Source organism: Capricornis sumatraensis, chromosome 2, assembly GCF_032405125.1.
Source record: "Capricornis sumatraensis isolate serow.1 chromosome 2, serow.2, whole genome shotgun sequence".
Classification (NCBI taxonomy): domain Eukaryota; kingdom Metazoa; phylum Chordata; class Mammalia; order Artiodactyla; family Bovidae; genus Capricornis; species Capricornis sumatraensis.
The window spans coordinates 135,796,352-135,809,971 of record NC_091070.1 but is presented as its reverse complement, the minus strand read 5'-3'; the positions used below and the strand labels follow the sequence as shown (position 1 = coordinate 135,809,971).

Below are 13,620 nucleotides of genomic sequence, written 5' to 3'. Positions count from 1 at the left end.
GTTGGATCTCCTTGCAGTCCAAGGGACTCTCAAGAGTCTCTCCAACACTGCAGCTCGAAAGCGTCAATTCTTTGGCACTCAGCTTTCTTCACAGTCCAACTCTCACATCCATACATGACCACTGGAAAAACCATAGCCTTGACTAGATGGACCTTTGCTGGCAAAGTAATGTCTCTGCTTTTCAATATGCTGTCTAGGTTGGCCATAACTTTCCTTCCAAGGAGTACCCAGATCTAAAATCACTTTACAATAAGTAGTTTACTACTGGTCATAAGAGAATCTTAGAAAAATTAAAGTGAAAAGTGAAAGTGAAGGTTGCTCAGTCGAGTCTCTTTGTGACCCCGTGGACTATAAAGTCCATGGAATTCTTCAGGCCAGAATACTGGAGTAGGTAGCCTTTCCCTTCTCCAGGAGTTCTTCCCAACCCAGGGATTGAGCCCAGGTCTCCCGCAGGAAAATCAAAAGTAGTGGTTAAAGTTGATTAAGGTAAATAAAAGGAAAAATGTGGAATTGGGAGCAAACTTAAGGTTATATAATTTAAATGTTTGCTTTCTTTTAAAAAAGCTTTATTCTTGGGTCCCTAAACCTAGAAATGATTGTGGTAGCAGTTATTTGACTGTGCATTCATTTTTATTTATCTAAGGAACTACAGAAGAAAACTTGGACAGGTTGATCCAGAATGTAAAGATAGAAAATGAGAGTGATATGATTCGTAACTGGAGCTACCTTGGTGTTCCCATTGTCCCTCCAGTAAGAAATCTTACATTCTGTATAGACTTATACATGTGCGTGCATGGTTGTTTGCATTAAATATGTTTTCTTATGTGGGAATCCGTGTGAACAGCCTTCTTAATTTCCTTTGTAGATTTGGTAAGTAAAATATTAAAAATTTTATTTTCTTTTCCACGTATGAGTAATTTTGGACAAATACATTTTTCTAGTGAATTTATATCTTTTAGCTTCTGTTGTAATTTGCTATTTATGCTTTTCTTTCTATGATGTATTTATAGCAAAATTTGAAGAAGTCTGTAGAATCTTACTCTTTCCTATCAAGTTTTATATAAGCATTTTGGAGAAAACATACTTTCTGATACTATCATAAATTTTATCATTAATGTACAGAAATACTGTGAAGTTATTTGACTACACCTATTTAGATTTTTTTAGTGGACTTTTCCACTGTTAGTTTTAAGTCAGATGCAACATAGTATTTGTTGTAAATTAAACATCTTGATAGAAAAGATAAAGAGAGTATCACTAAATAAAATCACTGATTTTTAGTTTTTTTCCTTTAATTATATTAGTCTCAACAAGGCAAACCATCAAGAAAGGATCGGTCTGCAGAAGAAACTTTTCAACTGTCTAGATGGACGCCTTTCATCAAAGATATTTTAGAGGTAAAATTCATTAAATTTTATTTATACTCTGCCCTTTGTAGAATATTTTTTACTCTCTGTCCATTTATCTGTCAGTTTGAGCATATCTATGGGTCAGGAATTATCTGTAGTACTGAGAGGGTTCATAAAAGAAGACTGTATCTGATATCTAGGGAGGAGCAGAAGCTCTTGAAAGTTCTCCCTTAAAGACTGCCAATTCATACCACTAATTGCCTCAAAATAAATTTAAAAAGATAAGCACATGCATGCTTTATGAAAAAGACTCTTGTTTGAAATTACTATATAGCAGAAATATAAATAATTTAGTTGAATGAAAGTTCAACAAAATAACATTTTTTGTGACCACTATTAGAGTGTTAAATCCCAATATTCTTAGAAATGATTTGTGATTAAAATGTAAACCTCACTATCATTTGCTTTTATAATTGACAGATGGCTGATTCTTTTAGTACTGTTTGCTTTTAGAAAATAATTTTCAATTTTAGGAAGTTAGAAAATGAACTAATAATTGCATTATGAGCTCAATAAAGTCATAATCAGATAGTTCTATTTATTCCAATTTGCCTTTAACTTATTAAACATTAATTTCTATTTTCCTTTGGAAATTGGGTACAGTTTTTCCCATGATTTTTCTGTTTTGCTTGACTAATTCTATGTCATTTACACATGCTTGATATATGAAGATTTCAAAGAGTTTAGACTTTTTTCCTTGCAATGTAAGATTTTTTTTTCCTGATCTGTAACAAGGATGTAGAACTAAGGAGTTTTTCTTTGCTACTGATAGTATTCTAAAAATAAGAATTGACCTTCTCAAACCCTTTAACAAGGATTTGCATGTTAAATTCAAAAACTCCACTTTACCTCAGTAGCAACCTAAGGCCTTTAGGGTTCTCCTGAAGCTTTGATTCTTCACATCTTGCAGTCTTATTGAAATACTCTAGAACTACGGAGGACCTTGTGTCCATTCCTACTTATTGTTACTGTTAATGTTCTAAAGCTGTGGTGTTCTAAATCGGTGGTCTTCAAACTTTTAATTATGTACACTTTCTCATAATAAATGTGATCAGGAGCATACAGTATGTGGCCATTTATAAACTATGTAAGTGCTGTACTGATTAAAACACTATACATTTATTTATAAACTATATAAATGCTGTACTGATAAAACACTATGTGTGTATTATATACATACACATAAATATCATAAGATGTTAACAGTAAAAAGAAGGAAACATTTTTAAATGAAAAAGAAAGCTTCTTCCATCTCATCAGATAGTCTTGAATACACCTAGGCCAGGATACATGTTTTGTTTAAAAGCCATCACTATGAAGGGCAAAGACTTCCCTGGTGGCTCAGACGGTAAGGTATCTGCCTACAATGCAGGAGACCTGGGTTCAATCCCTGGGTTGGGAAGATCTCCTGGAGAAGGAAATGGCAACCCACTCCAGTATTCTTGCCTGGAAAATCCCATGGATGAAGGAGCCTGGTAGACTATTGTCCATGGGGTCGCAAAGAGTTGAACACAACTGAACGACTTCAGTTATGAAACGCAAGGCCTGAACTCTGGTAGCCTAAGAGGTCTGTCAGGATTAAGACGGTATTTAGAAGCCCCTAGCATTCTCGAGATAAATACCCTGATAAAGTACCTGGGATTTTCACACCAAAGTGGGAACCCTGTAAATAAGAAATGTAGGCATGCAATAAATATTGGTTTAATAATTGCATTAATTTTGTAGCAGATAAGATTTGTGAGTTTCAAAAAGAGAGCTAACCTTATTTTATTAAATATGTATCCTTATGTTCTTTAATTGTAAATACAAGTTTTGAGTTTTATGTAAAGCAAAATATTGGAGTTTATAGTATCTTCTTGATGGATTTAATTCTTATCTTCCCTAGGATGCCATTGATAACAGATTAGATTCAAAAGAGTGGCCATATTGTTCCCAGTGCCCAGCAGTCTGGAATGGCTCAGGAGCTGTAAGGTAAAATCTATAAATGAAAGTCAGTGAAATTTTCACTGTGATATTGCAGACTAATAACTGAAATGGTACACAGATATTCCTATATTGATAACTCTCCTTGAAGCAAGTAGTCACTTAAAAGGTAGTTTTTCTTTAACTGTAACCTGTCTTAATGAATCCAGATACGCAATGGGGCTTCCCAGGTGGCACAGTGGTAAAGAATCCTCCTGCCAGTGTAAGAGACTTGGGTTTGGTCCCTGGTTGGGAAGATCCCCTGGAGTAGGAAGTGGTAACTCACTCCAGTATTCTTTCCAGGAAAATTCCATGGACAGAAAAGTCCATGGGATCACAAAGAGCCAGACATGACTGAGCGACTGACACACAGACACACATGCACACATACACACAGATAAGCAATATGAAAATGTGCTTTATTATCAAAAATATTTTCATGAAACTAGAGAAGAGTTTCTCCCCTTTTTCTTTCTTCACATTAGCAGATGACATAATCCTTTTTGATGACTTTTGGTGAGAAAATATTTGAAGCATTCAGAAAGCTGTAGATAGTATTATAATGTATACCCTATACTTGGTGCCCAGATTAACAAATGAATCATTTTAAATATAGTCCAAGCTTCCTGTATATCACTCACTGATTTTTATTATTCTCCCTTCTTCACTATCTTGAATTTGCTGTTTATCATTGACCTATATATCTTCATACATTTTCCACATATATTTGTATTCTAAACAATGTATAGAGTTCTGTTTTGCAGGATTTTTCTACTGGTCTTTGGCTTTTAGCAGTTTAACTGTTATGTGCCCAAGGAGAGTTCTTTCTGTGTTTGTTCTTCCTGGGGTTAGTTGAATTTTCTTGGATTTACAAGTTAATAGTGCTCATCAAAATTTGGGGAGTTTTCAGTTGCTGTTTCTTCAAATTTTTTCTGCCCACTTCTTTCTCCCTCTTCTGCTTTTGAAACTCCATCACCCAGATGTTGGAAAGTTTGACTTTGTCTTATGGGTCACTGAGGCTCTGTTTACCTTTCTTCCACTTTTTCTCTTTCTGTTCTTCAGATATGCTAGTATCTATTGATCCATCTTCAGTTCTTTGATTCTTTAGTCTGACATCTCAAATCTGCTATCGAGCCCATCTACTCAATTTTTCATTTCATTATTGTACTAATCACCTTTTGAATTTCCATTTGCTTCTTTTTTACTTTCCATTTCTCTTTTGAAATTCTCCATTGATTAACATATTGTTAGCATAATTTTCTTTAATTATTTGATCGTATTTATAATAGTATCTTTGAAGTCTGCTAAATCCAACATCCGGATTCACTTAGGGTCAGTTTCTGTTGATGGTTTTTTCCCAGCATGTGGATCACCCTTTATTGTTTTCTTACACATCTACTAATTTTTGGCTGAAAATTAGGCCTTTAAGATACTGTATTATGTAACAGCAACTCTAAGTTGTTTTTTGTTTTAGTAACTTGTATAGATTTTAAGCTGTGGGATCAATGCCCCCTTGCAGTGTAGCCACTGATGTCATTGTAGGGCTTTTTTAATTTTAAATTTAATTTTTTAGCTTGGTTACTAGCAGTTGCCCTATGTCTGAATAGTTTAGAGGTCAGCCAGTTATCTAGACAGAGTTTGTATTTAGACAACCTCAAGCCTGTAAACCTTTCATCGATTGCTGATCAATCTGATTGTGGGTTAAGGACTGCATTACAAGTCATAGTCAGTTCTTGAGTCTTCTCCCCACTATCCCCCTTCTTTTTTTCTTATTTTTTTCCTTGGGCTTTCTCTGGCTTACCCTGGCACAAGCATAATTTGGCAGTCAGCTAAGGATGTGGGGGGACTTTGTCTTCTTTGGCTTTCTTACTCTCAAGGTTTCCCCATTAAATTTCTGGCTGATAATGCTGCCTCTCCCATCCTGGGACCAGGGTGTTGTGCTACCAACGCTGCAGATCTACTCTAAACCAGGTCTGCCTTTAACTAGCAAAGCTATAGGATTTTGTACTCACTTTGCTTCCTACCTTGTATCAAGTCTTCCGCCTTAGGCAGTAGAATTGGTGGTTCTCGCAGCCAGCTTCAAGTCAGTAAAGCTACAGTTTTTGCTGAGTTGGAAGAACTGTGCAGGTTGGATGTAACCTCAGGCCAAAAGGTCGCATAGAATGGTGGTGACCACCATTCTTACCTATATACTAACATTTTTTAAGAGTAAATGCTTCTTAATTTGTCATTTGCCTGTGGTTCATTTTCCCAAGTGATCTGAAATGGTTTTTTCCCCCACAGTTTCATCCAGGTTTATACTTGTTTTCTTGGTGGGCAGTCTTCTGACCATCTTACTCTATCATGACCCCAAGCTGTCTTTGTGTTTTTAATCTTAATATAAATGGTGTCATGTTGTGTCTTCCTGCAACTTTTTTTTTTAATCTATGTATTTATTTATTTTGGTTGCACTGGGTCTCTGTTGCTGTGTACAGGCTTTTTCTAGTTTGGTGAGCAGAGGCTGCTCCTTGTTGTACATGGGCTTCTCATTGCAGGGCTTCCCGTGTTGCTACAGGCTCAAGGTTCATGCGCTTCCGAAGTTGCAGCACGCAGGCTCAGCAGTTGTGACACGTGGGCTTCAGTAGTTGCAGCTTATTGGCTCTAGAGCACGGGCTCAGCAGCTGTGCACATGTGCTTTAGTTGCTCTGCAGCATGTGGGATCTTCCCAAACCAAGGATCAAACGTCCCCTGCATTGGCAGGCAGATTCTTATCCACTGTATCACCAGGAAGTCCTGCAACGTGCTTTTAAGTTTCTCTCAACATTATCCTTGTGATATTTATCCCAAATTGATACATGTATACAGTTTTTACTGCTGTTTGGTGTATTCTTACATGATTCTCACAGTTTATTTATGTATTTTCCACACAATGGAAATTTAGACTAGGTCAAAACTAGCACACTTCCTAACAATGTGCAGTAAGCGTTCTTAAACATTTACGTGTGTTTGAGTATTTCTTTAGGGTAATTCTCTTGGTCTAAAGACCTTTTATTTAGTTTCATTTTCCCCTTTTCTCCTATTTTAGAAGTTACATAGCTTATTTGTACTTTCATAGCAGTTATCTTTAGAATTATAGTACACATCTTTGACTCACCAAAGTCTGAGATTAGTATCTTTGCCCTCTTGATGAACAGTACAGAGCCTTAGAAAACTCAAACTCTACACTCCTTAAGTGTTCTCTTAATTCTTTATGGTTTCACCTTAGTCTTTTTTATTCCCAGAGTTAATGATGAACAGTATTGTCTTTTAGTTGCATGTGCATGTTAACCGGTTATGTTGTGTACCGCTTCCGCTTGCATCCCCTTTTTTGAGCTCAGTTATATTCTTTTCTGATGCGTATCCTTTAGAAATTTTTTCAGTGTGGGTCTCTCAGTGGTAGAGTCTCTATGGTTTTGTCTGTCTGAAAATGTCTGTATTATTCTTACATGATAGCTTTGAATTTCTAGGCTCATGGTAATTTTCACGCAACACTGAGGTGTTATTCTGCTGTTCCTTGGTTTCCAGTTTAGCTCTTGGGAAGGTGTGTGTATGGGGGCGGGGTGTTTTCTGTCAGTTTCATCATACTTTTATATAGGTAGTTTGCCTTTGCTCTCTGGTTGCTTTTTGTCTTTCATGTCCTGTACATTCCCTATGCTACGTTTACCTAGGGTTTGTTTTTGTTGCTTTCATGGGATTCAAATGCATTTCCTAAAATCTGAGGTTTCATATCTTTCATAAATTCTTGTTTTATTCAAACATCTCATATTATTTTCATGCCTTGTAATATCTCTTGAGTTTTAATATTTCTTTTACTTTTTGTATTTCATTTTAGAAATTTTTCTTTGGATTTAATTTTCAATTCTTTAGTTCTGTCTTATATTTGTACCTAAACTGCTGAGTAAGCTATATTTATTTATTTTTTAGTTTCTGTGTTCATCGACTTTACTTTTCCTTCTTTCTTTCTTTATTTTTTTTTAGAAATTGTCCTCGTTTCTTTTTCAGATATGCTTGGATTTCCTTGTCCTTATTTTGTCTGCTTTCTATTCTACTTTATCATTTTCAACATAGTCGATTGTTTACTAAAATGATAAATACTAAGATTTACTGAATTCAACATCTGACGTTCTTTGGGTTCTAATTTCACTGCTTTTCATTTCTGCAAACACTTATGGTTGCTTATTTCCTCATGCGCTTTGTTGTTTTGGATTCAGAGCTTATTTCAGTACCCAGGATCAAGAGTGTTACCTGCAGAGAGGTTTTGCATATGCATCTTTCAGCTATGCTTTTAAAAAGATGTTTGCTCTTATTTTAACAGGAGCTTCTCGGTGGTTTCTAGAGTGAGAGTTCTAGGATACGGAGATGTAATCATTTATGTGTCTTTCAGAGTATAAAACTAGCACAGTGTCTTAGACATACATATGAAACACATTAAATGTAATCCTGATGTCCTGAAATTGCTATTCAGAAGCTTAAAAATTGTTAGAATCACATAATCATTTTGAGCAAATATTACTTGTTTTTCTTTTGCTTTCTAGCTTTATCTTGCCATTTTTGGACATTTTTAAATCACAGTTGTACTTATAGTATGTCCTTGATTTATTCTGTACGGAAACCAAGAATGTGTCTTGTTCCTCTTTCACCTTTCAAAACCAGCTACTAAATCTCTTTACTTTTTCTGTTGTTTACTACCTCATCATTCCTTACAATGGCAGATGGAAATTACCATCCGAAAGGCTAGACTGAGAACATTGTTAAAAGTTTACCATGATATCCTATATTCTATGTCTTAGAGGTATCTAGAATATGGTTTCCAAAGTATGTATAAGATAATACATTGGATCTTATTCTTACACTAAGAAAAGGAGAAGTTAAGGTTTATTTTACTAGAGCACATATATAATTTAGACATTTTTAATAGATTACATAAATGTTTATTTTTAAATATTTAGTTTTCAAATAAAAGCTCAGAATTTTTACCAGACGGTATGGGAACAAATATAGTGATTTTTATAACTTAAAGCAGTGCTACCCAATAGAACTTTCTTACAATAATGGAATGTCTTTTATCTGCACTGTCCTGTTTATAACCAGTAGCCATATATAACTGTTGAGCACTTGATATGTAGCTAGTGTGACTGAGAAACTGAATTTTTAATTTTAGTTAAGTTTAAATTGCCTCATGTGGCTAGTGACTGCTGTCTTGATCAGTGCAGATCTAGAGCATTCTAAGGGGGGAGGAGGTAGAAATAACAGCTGTGTATTTAGTGGTTTCCCAGTATCAGATTCCATACAGTATATTCTGTATATTATTGCATTTAATCTTGAAAACAACCCTTGAGGTTTAAAGAGAGGTTAAGTAACTTACTAAAAATAATACAGAATTAAAAAGAAGCAGAATCAGAATTGGAACCCACATTGCTCTTTTTTTTTTTTAACCAGCATTATTGAGGTAATTGATTTCATAATATTGCATACGTTTAAGGTATACAGCTTGATGTTTTGACACACATACATTGTGAAATCACCACAAGCTAGTTAATATATCCATCACCTCCACATACACATAATTACCATTTTCCCTTCTTCCCTTTCTTCTTTTGTGGCAAGAAGACTTAATTAAAATCTGTCCTCTTAGTATATGTCAAATATACAGTATGGTTTTGTTAACTATAGTCTCCACGCTGTATATTAGATCTCTAGAACTTACTCATCTTGCATGGTTGAATTTTGTGCCCTTTGAACCAATACTGTCTCATTCTCTTCCCCTGCCCACCTTCCCTGACCACCAGCATTCTTCTGTCTGCTTCTGTGAGTTTGACTGTTTTCAATTCCACGTATAAGTGAGATCATGCAGTCTTTCTGAGTCTGCCTTATTTTACTTAGCATAATTTCCTCCCAGTTTATTCGTGTTGCTGCAGATGGAAGAATTTGCTTCCTTTTTAAGGATGAACAATATTGCACAGTATATATACACAGTTTTTTTGGGTCAGTTTGTTCATTGGTGGACATTTAGGTTATTTTTATATCTTGACTATTGTGACTAACACTGCATTGAACACAGGCGCACGTGTTGGACAGCTCCTGTCTGGATATCGGGATATCTCAGCACTTCACCGACTTCCAGCAAGGGGCATTCCAGGACCATGTTAGCTCCAAATCAGTGCCTGTGCTTCCCCACCTCCACTATGTCTTTTAAGCTCTATTGCTGTCTCAGTGCAACCCGCCCTGCCTTTATTTAACTTTAGTAAGTTACAGACTTTCCAGGTATACTGAGTGTTTATCTGAAATAAATAAGACAGGCCCTTAGCTCTGTCTGGGGCTTCCCAGATGGCTCAGAGGTAAAAAATCCATCTGCAGTGCTGGAGACACAGGAGACGCCGCTTTGATCCCGGGTTGGGAAGTCCCCTGGAGGAGGAAATGGCAACCCACTCCAGTATTCTTGCCTGGAAAATCCCATGGATAGAGGAGCCTGGTGGGATGTAGTACATGGGATCACAAAGAGTTGGACACAACTGAGCGCACACACACACACAGCTGTTTTACAGGTAAACATGCTGAGCTAGATTGTGAGTCATTTGTCCAAACTCTCTCAGATCAAAATTGAACTTAAAGTGGGGCTCTCCTGCCTCGCTCTTGGTGCTCCAGTCATACCATAGTTAAGTCATTTTCTTAAAATCAATGCAGTTGGTGCCAAATTTGAGTTTGCCTGAGTTAGGCTCTTTCAAAAGACTACAAGCAGTATGGCTTTGGAAATATTTTTAACATGTCCATGTTTATTTTTTTAGTGCTCGGCAGAAACCCAGAACTAATTATTTAGAGGATCGAAAAAATGGGTCTAAGCTGATTATTTTTGTGATTGGAGGGATTACATACTCTGAAATGCGTTGTGCCTATGAAGTTTCTCAGGCACATAAGTCCTGTGAAGTTATTATTGGTAAGACTTGTGTTTTCCTTTTGTCTGTTTTTTTAAAACAAACTCTTAGATGCAAAAATATATCTGTAAAACTTGTAATTTACATTTAGAACTAAATTGTTGAGTGCAAAAAAATATATTTTGAATCAGTGTGTTTTATCTGATGTACCAGTTTTTTCCTGGTTGACCTTTTGATGATTTTTTAAAATTACAATTCTGATTTTGAGAGAATGAGTTTCAGGAATATTGCATTCTTTAAATATCATTAAACATATCCTATGAATATATGAAATATGTGAAATATGAAATATTTCATATGAGATTTCATTTCATATGACATATGAAAAATATTTCATCCTATCCTTTTCTTGCTTTCATGATTAAATACTTTTTGAAACATTTATTTCTACTACAGAAATATTTTGAAACTTTTTGTGGCTGTGGACCTGACGTTGGCCGAGCCTGTGTGGAATTTAGTTTTAAGAATTTCAGTCAAAGCCACTGATGCCTAGACTCTCCTGGCCTGAGGAGATGCAGCATCTGTACATCAAGCTTCAGTCTGTGGTTCTGCTTAACAGTTCCCTGTGACTGAATTCACAGTGACTCTTGCTGTTCTGTCAGGGGCACAGGCTAACCTCCGATTTTGCTCTTCATTGTATCAATATATAGTACAAAGTGGTAACTACAGTACAAAATATAGTAGTGGGCGTTGTTTGTGAAGGGTTACTGAGTGTGCTTAATGAAGAGGAAGGATTAAAATATTGTAGTTTAGGAAGGCATCCTACAGAAATTTTGTTAAGCTGCCCCAAGCTACTGCACTTTGTATGTTTGAAGGACAAGGCAATATAGTTAGCCAGTGAAAATTGATTTGACTGCTGGCCTCTAAAGATTTATCTTTTCCTCTTCCAGGATCCACGCATATTTTAACACCCAGAAAACTGTTGGATGATATAAAGATGCTGAATAAGCCCAAGGATAAAGTCTCCTTTACTAAAGATGAATAACATTTTGGGTGGGGAGCAATTTAGAGATTCTTATTAATTTGTTCAACTAAAATAGATCGAGACATTGTTGCTCTCATGTAATTTAAACAGTGTAAATATTTTAAGGAATAATGACTTTCAGATGTATTTCTTAAGGGACTGTCTATGATTACATATCATTGGATTTGCCATTTTTAATTTAAATATGTAAAGTAACTCAATCATTAATTGAAATATTTTACAACATTTACTGTCTTGCTAGGTATTTCTAAAAATCGCAATTTTATATAATTTTGAAATGTTTAAATTAACAAACAAATAATGAACATTCTAAGAGAAAATAAATACATACTTACAAAAATTATCTTTGTTTTTTGGCCGGGAGGATGGAAACATTGGGAAACTTTAAATTTCCAAGAGAATTACAAAGAAGTAAAAGAATGTATCATAATCTTTCTACCAAGGTAACTCCTTTTGACTTAGATGATAATGATGTAGTCTTTGCATAAGGCTGGATAACGTGAAGATATGGGTGTACAAAGGGAACCCCTCCTCTCCATTCCCGATCTCTCCTTTTACCTGGCCTCGTCATGTTCTGTCATATAATGGACCCTAATTTTATATATCACTTATCTTCAGAATTTTGCTCTTACAAATAATGCTGCATTGTGAGTACATAGCTTGGCAAATATCTCTTTAATGTAAATTTCTAGTGAGGACATAGCTGTCAAAATGTTTGTGAATTTAAAATACTGATACCACCATTTAAAATTTTTATTTAGATAAATCTATCCCTTTTCCTTTATGGCCTCCAAATTTGTATTGTACTTAGAGCTATCTTTGCACCCAAGGTTGTAAATTCACCCATTGATCTTCTAGAGCATTTTGATAGGTTCATTTTATTTTTCATAAGTAACTCTTACCATCCCTCTGGAATTGATTTTAGTATGAGAATGTATGCTAGATATTGTCTCTTAGCATCTGGCATTATGTCCCATGCCTCCCCATCCCATGTCACAAGGGATGAAAAGCTAAAAAGGAAGTTTTTCAGACTCAAAGGTAAGTGGGGTTCTGAACAGGTTAGATTCCACTTATTTTTATATTTGCATTTGGTCAGGGTTTTGAAGGTAAAAAGGAGGCAGAGGCCATCTGCTGTGGCTGTGCCAGTGGACAAGTAAGCTCCTGCCTACAGGAGTTGTTTGCAGCAACCAGACTGCACGCTTTAGTGTCTGTCACCTGCTTCATGGCTATGAGGCAGTCTGGTGGCAGCTGGTGGCACTACCTTCCTGTTCCCTGCGTCAGATTGTGATATGGCATGAGACTAAAAACAGAGCCCCAAGCTTCTTCCCCTGCAGCTTCCCCATGATCTTTAAGGACTAAATTCTCTGTATTAAAACACACTCTTAAAATATCTAGAGGAGTTTCTATTCCTTCAGAGAACCCTGATTGATAACAGTATTTAACAGAGATCCGTTTTTCTTTCTTTCTAAATAGATACCTTACCAAATTTCATTGGGCAATCCCTCTTTCTCCAATTAATCTGAAATACCTTGCTCATAAACTAAGTTTGAATTTTGGTCTGTTTCTACATTCTTTTTTTTATTAATTTACAGTTTATTTTCTTCTATTTTATATTTTAAATTTTCTGTTGGAGTATAGTTGATTTACAGTGCTGTTAGTTTCAGGTGTGCAGGAAAGTGGATCAGTTATACATCTATCCACTCTAGCTTCTTTTCCCATGTAAGTCATAGAGTTCGCTGTGCTATTCAGTAGGTCCTTGTTAGTTATCCATTTTATATTTAGTAGAATATATATGTCAATCCTAATCTCCAGGTTTTTTTTTTTTAATGTGGACCACTTTATTAAAAGTCTTTTTTGAATTTTTTGCAACACTGCTTGTGTTGTGGCCTTTTGGCTACAAGGCATGTGGGATCCCAGCTCCCCAACCATGGATCAAACCTGCACCCCCTGCACTGGAAGGTAAAGTCCCAATCACTGGGCCCCCGGGGAAGTCCCTCTAATTTATTAATGATTATTATTTTATTTGGCTGTGCTGGGTCTTAGTTGCGGCACACAGGATCTTTGATCTTTGTGCTGCATGGGGGAGTTTTGGTTGGAGCATATGAACTCTTAGTTGGGGCATGTGGGATATAGTTTCCCAACCAGGGGTCAGACCTGAGCTCCTCCCTGCGTTGGGAGTGTGGAGTCTTACCAGTGGGCCACCAGGGAAGTGCCTCCCTATTTTAATTCATGTTGTGTTAACAGGTGGACATAATCTCTATTCCACCCATACCAGAATTACCATTATTTTTTTCAGAAAATCTCTGGGTATTTC

General features: G+C 36.0%; 1 protein-coding gene across 1 annotated transcript in view; it reads left to right on the top strand.

Moving 5' to 3' along the window:
* STXBP3 (syntaxin binding protein 3) overlaps positions 1–11,549 on the top strand; it is a 47,254-nt gene extending 35,705 nt beyond the window's left edge. Inside the window, exons 15-19 of the mRNA XM_068964908.1 lie at positions 644–750; positions 1,305–1,397; positions 3,295–3,380; positions 10,175–10,323; positions 11,212–11,549. Of these exons, the coding sequence (XP_068821009.1) occupies positions 644–750; positions 1,305–1,397; positions 3,295–3,380; positions 10,175–10,323; positions 11,212–11,306 (530 nt within the window). The 3' untranslated portion in view covers positions 11,307–11,549. The remainder of the gene's footprint in view (positions 1–643; positions 751–1,304; positions 1,398–3,294; positions 3,381–10,174; positions 10,324–11,211) is intronic.
* Positions 11,550–13,620: the final 2,071 nt, after the last annotated feature.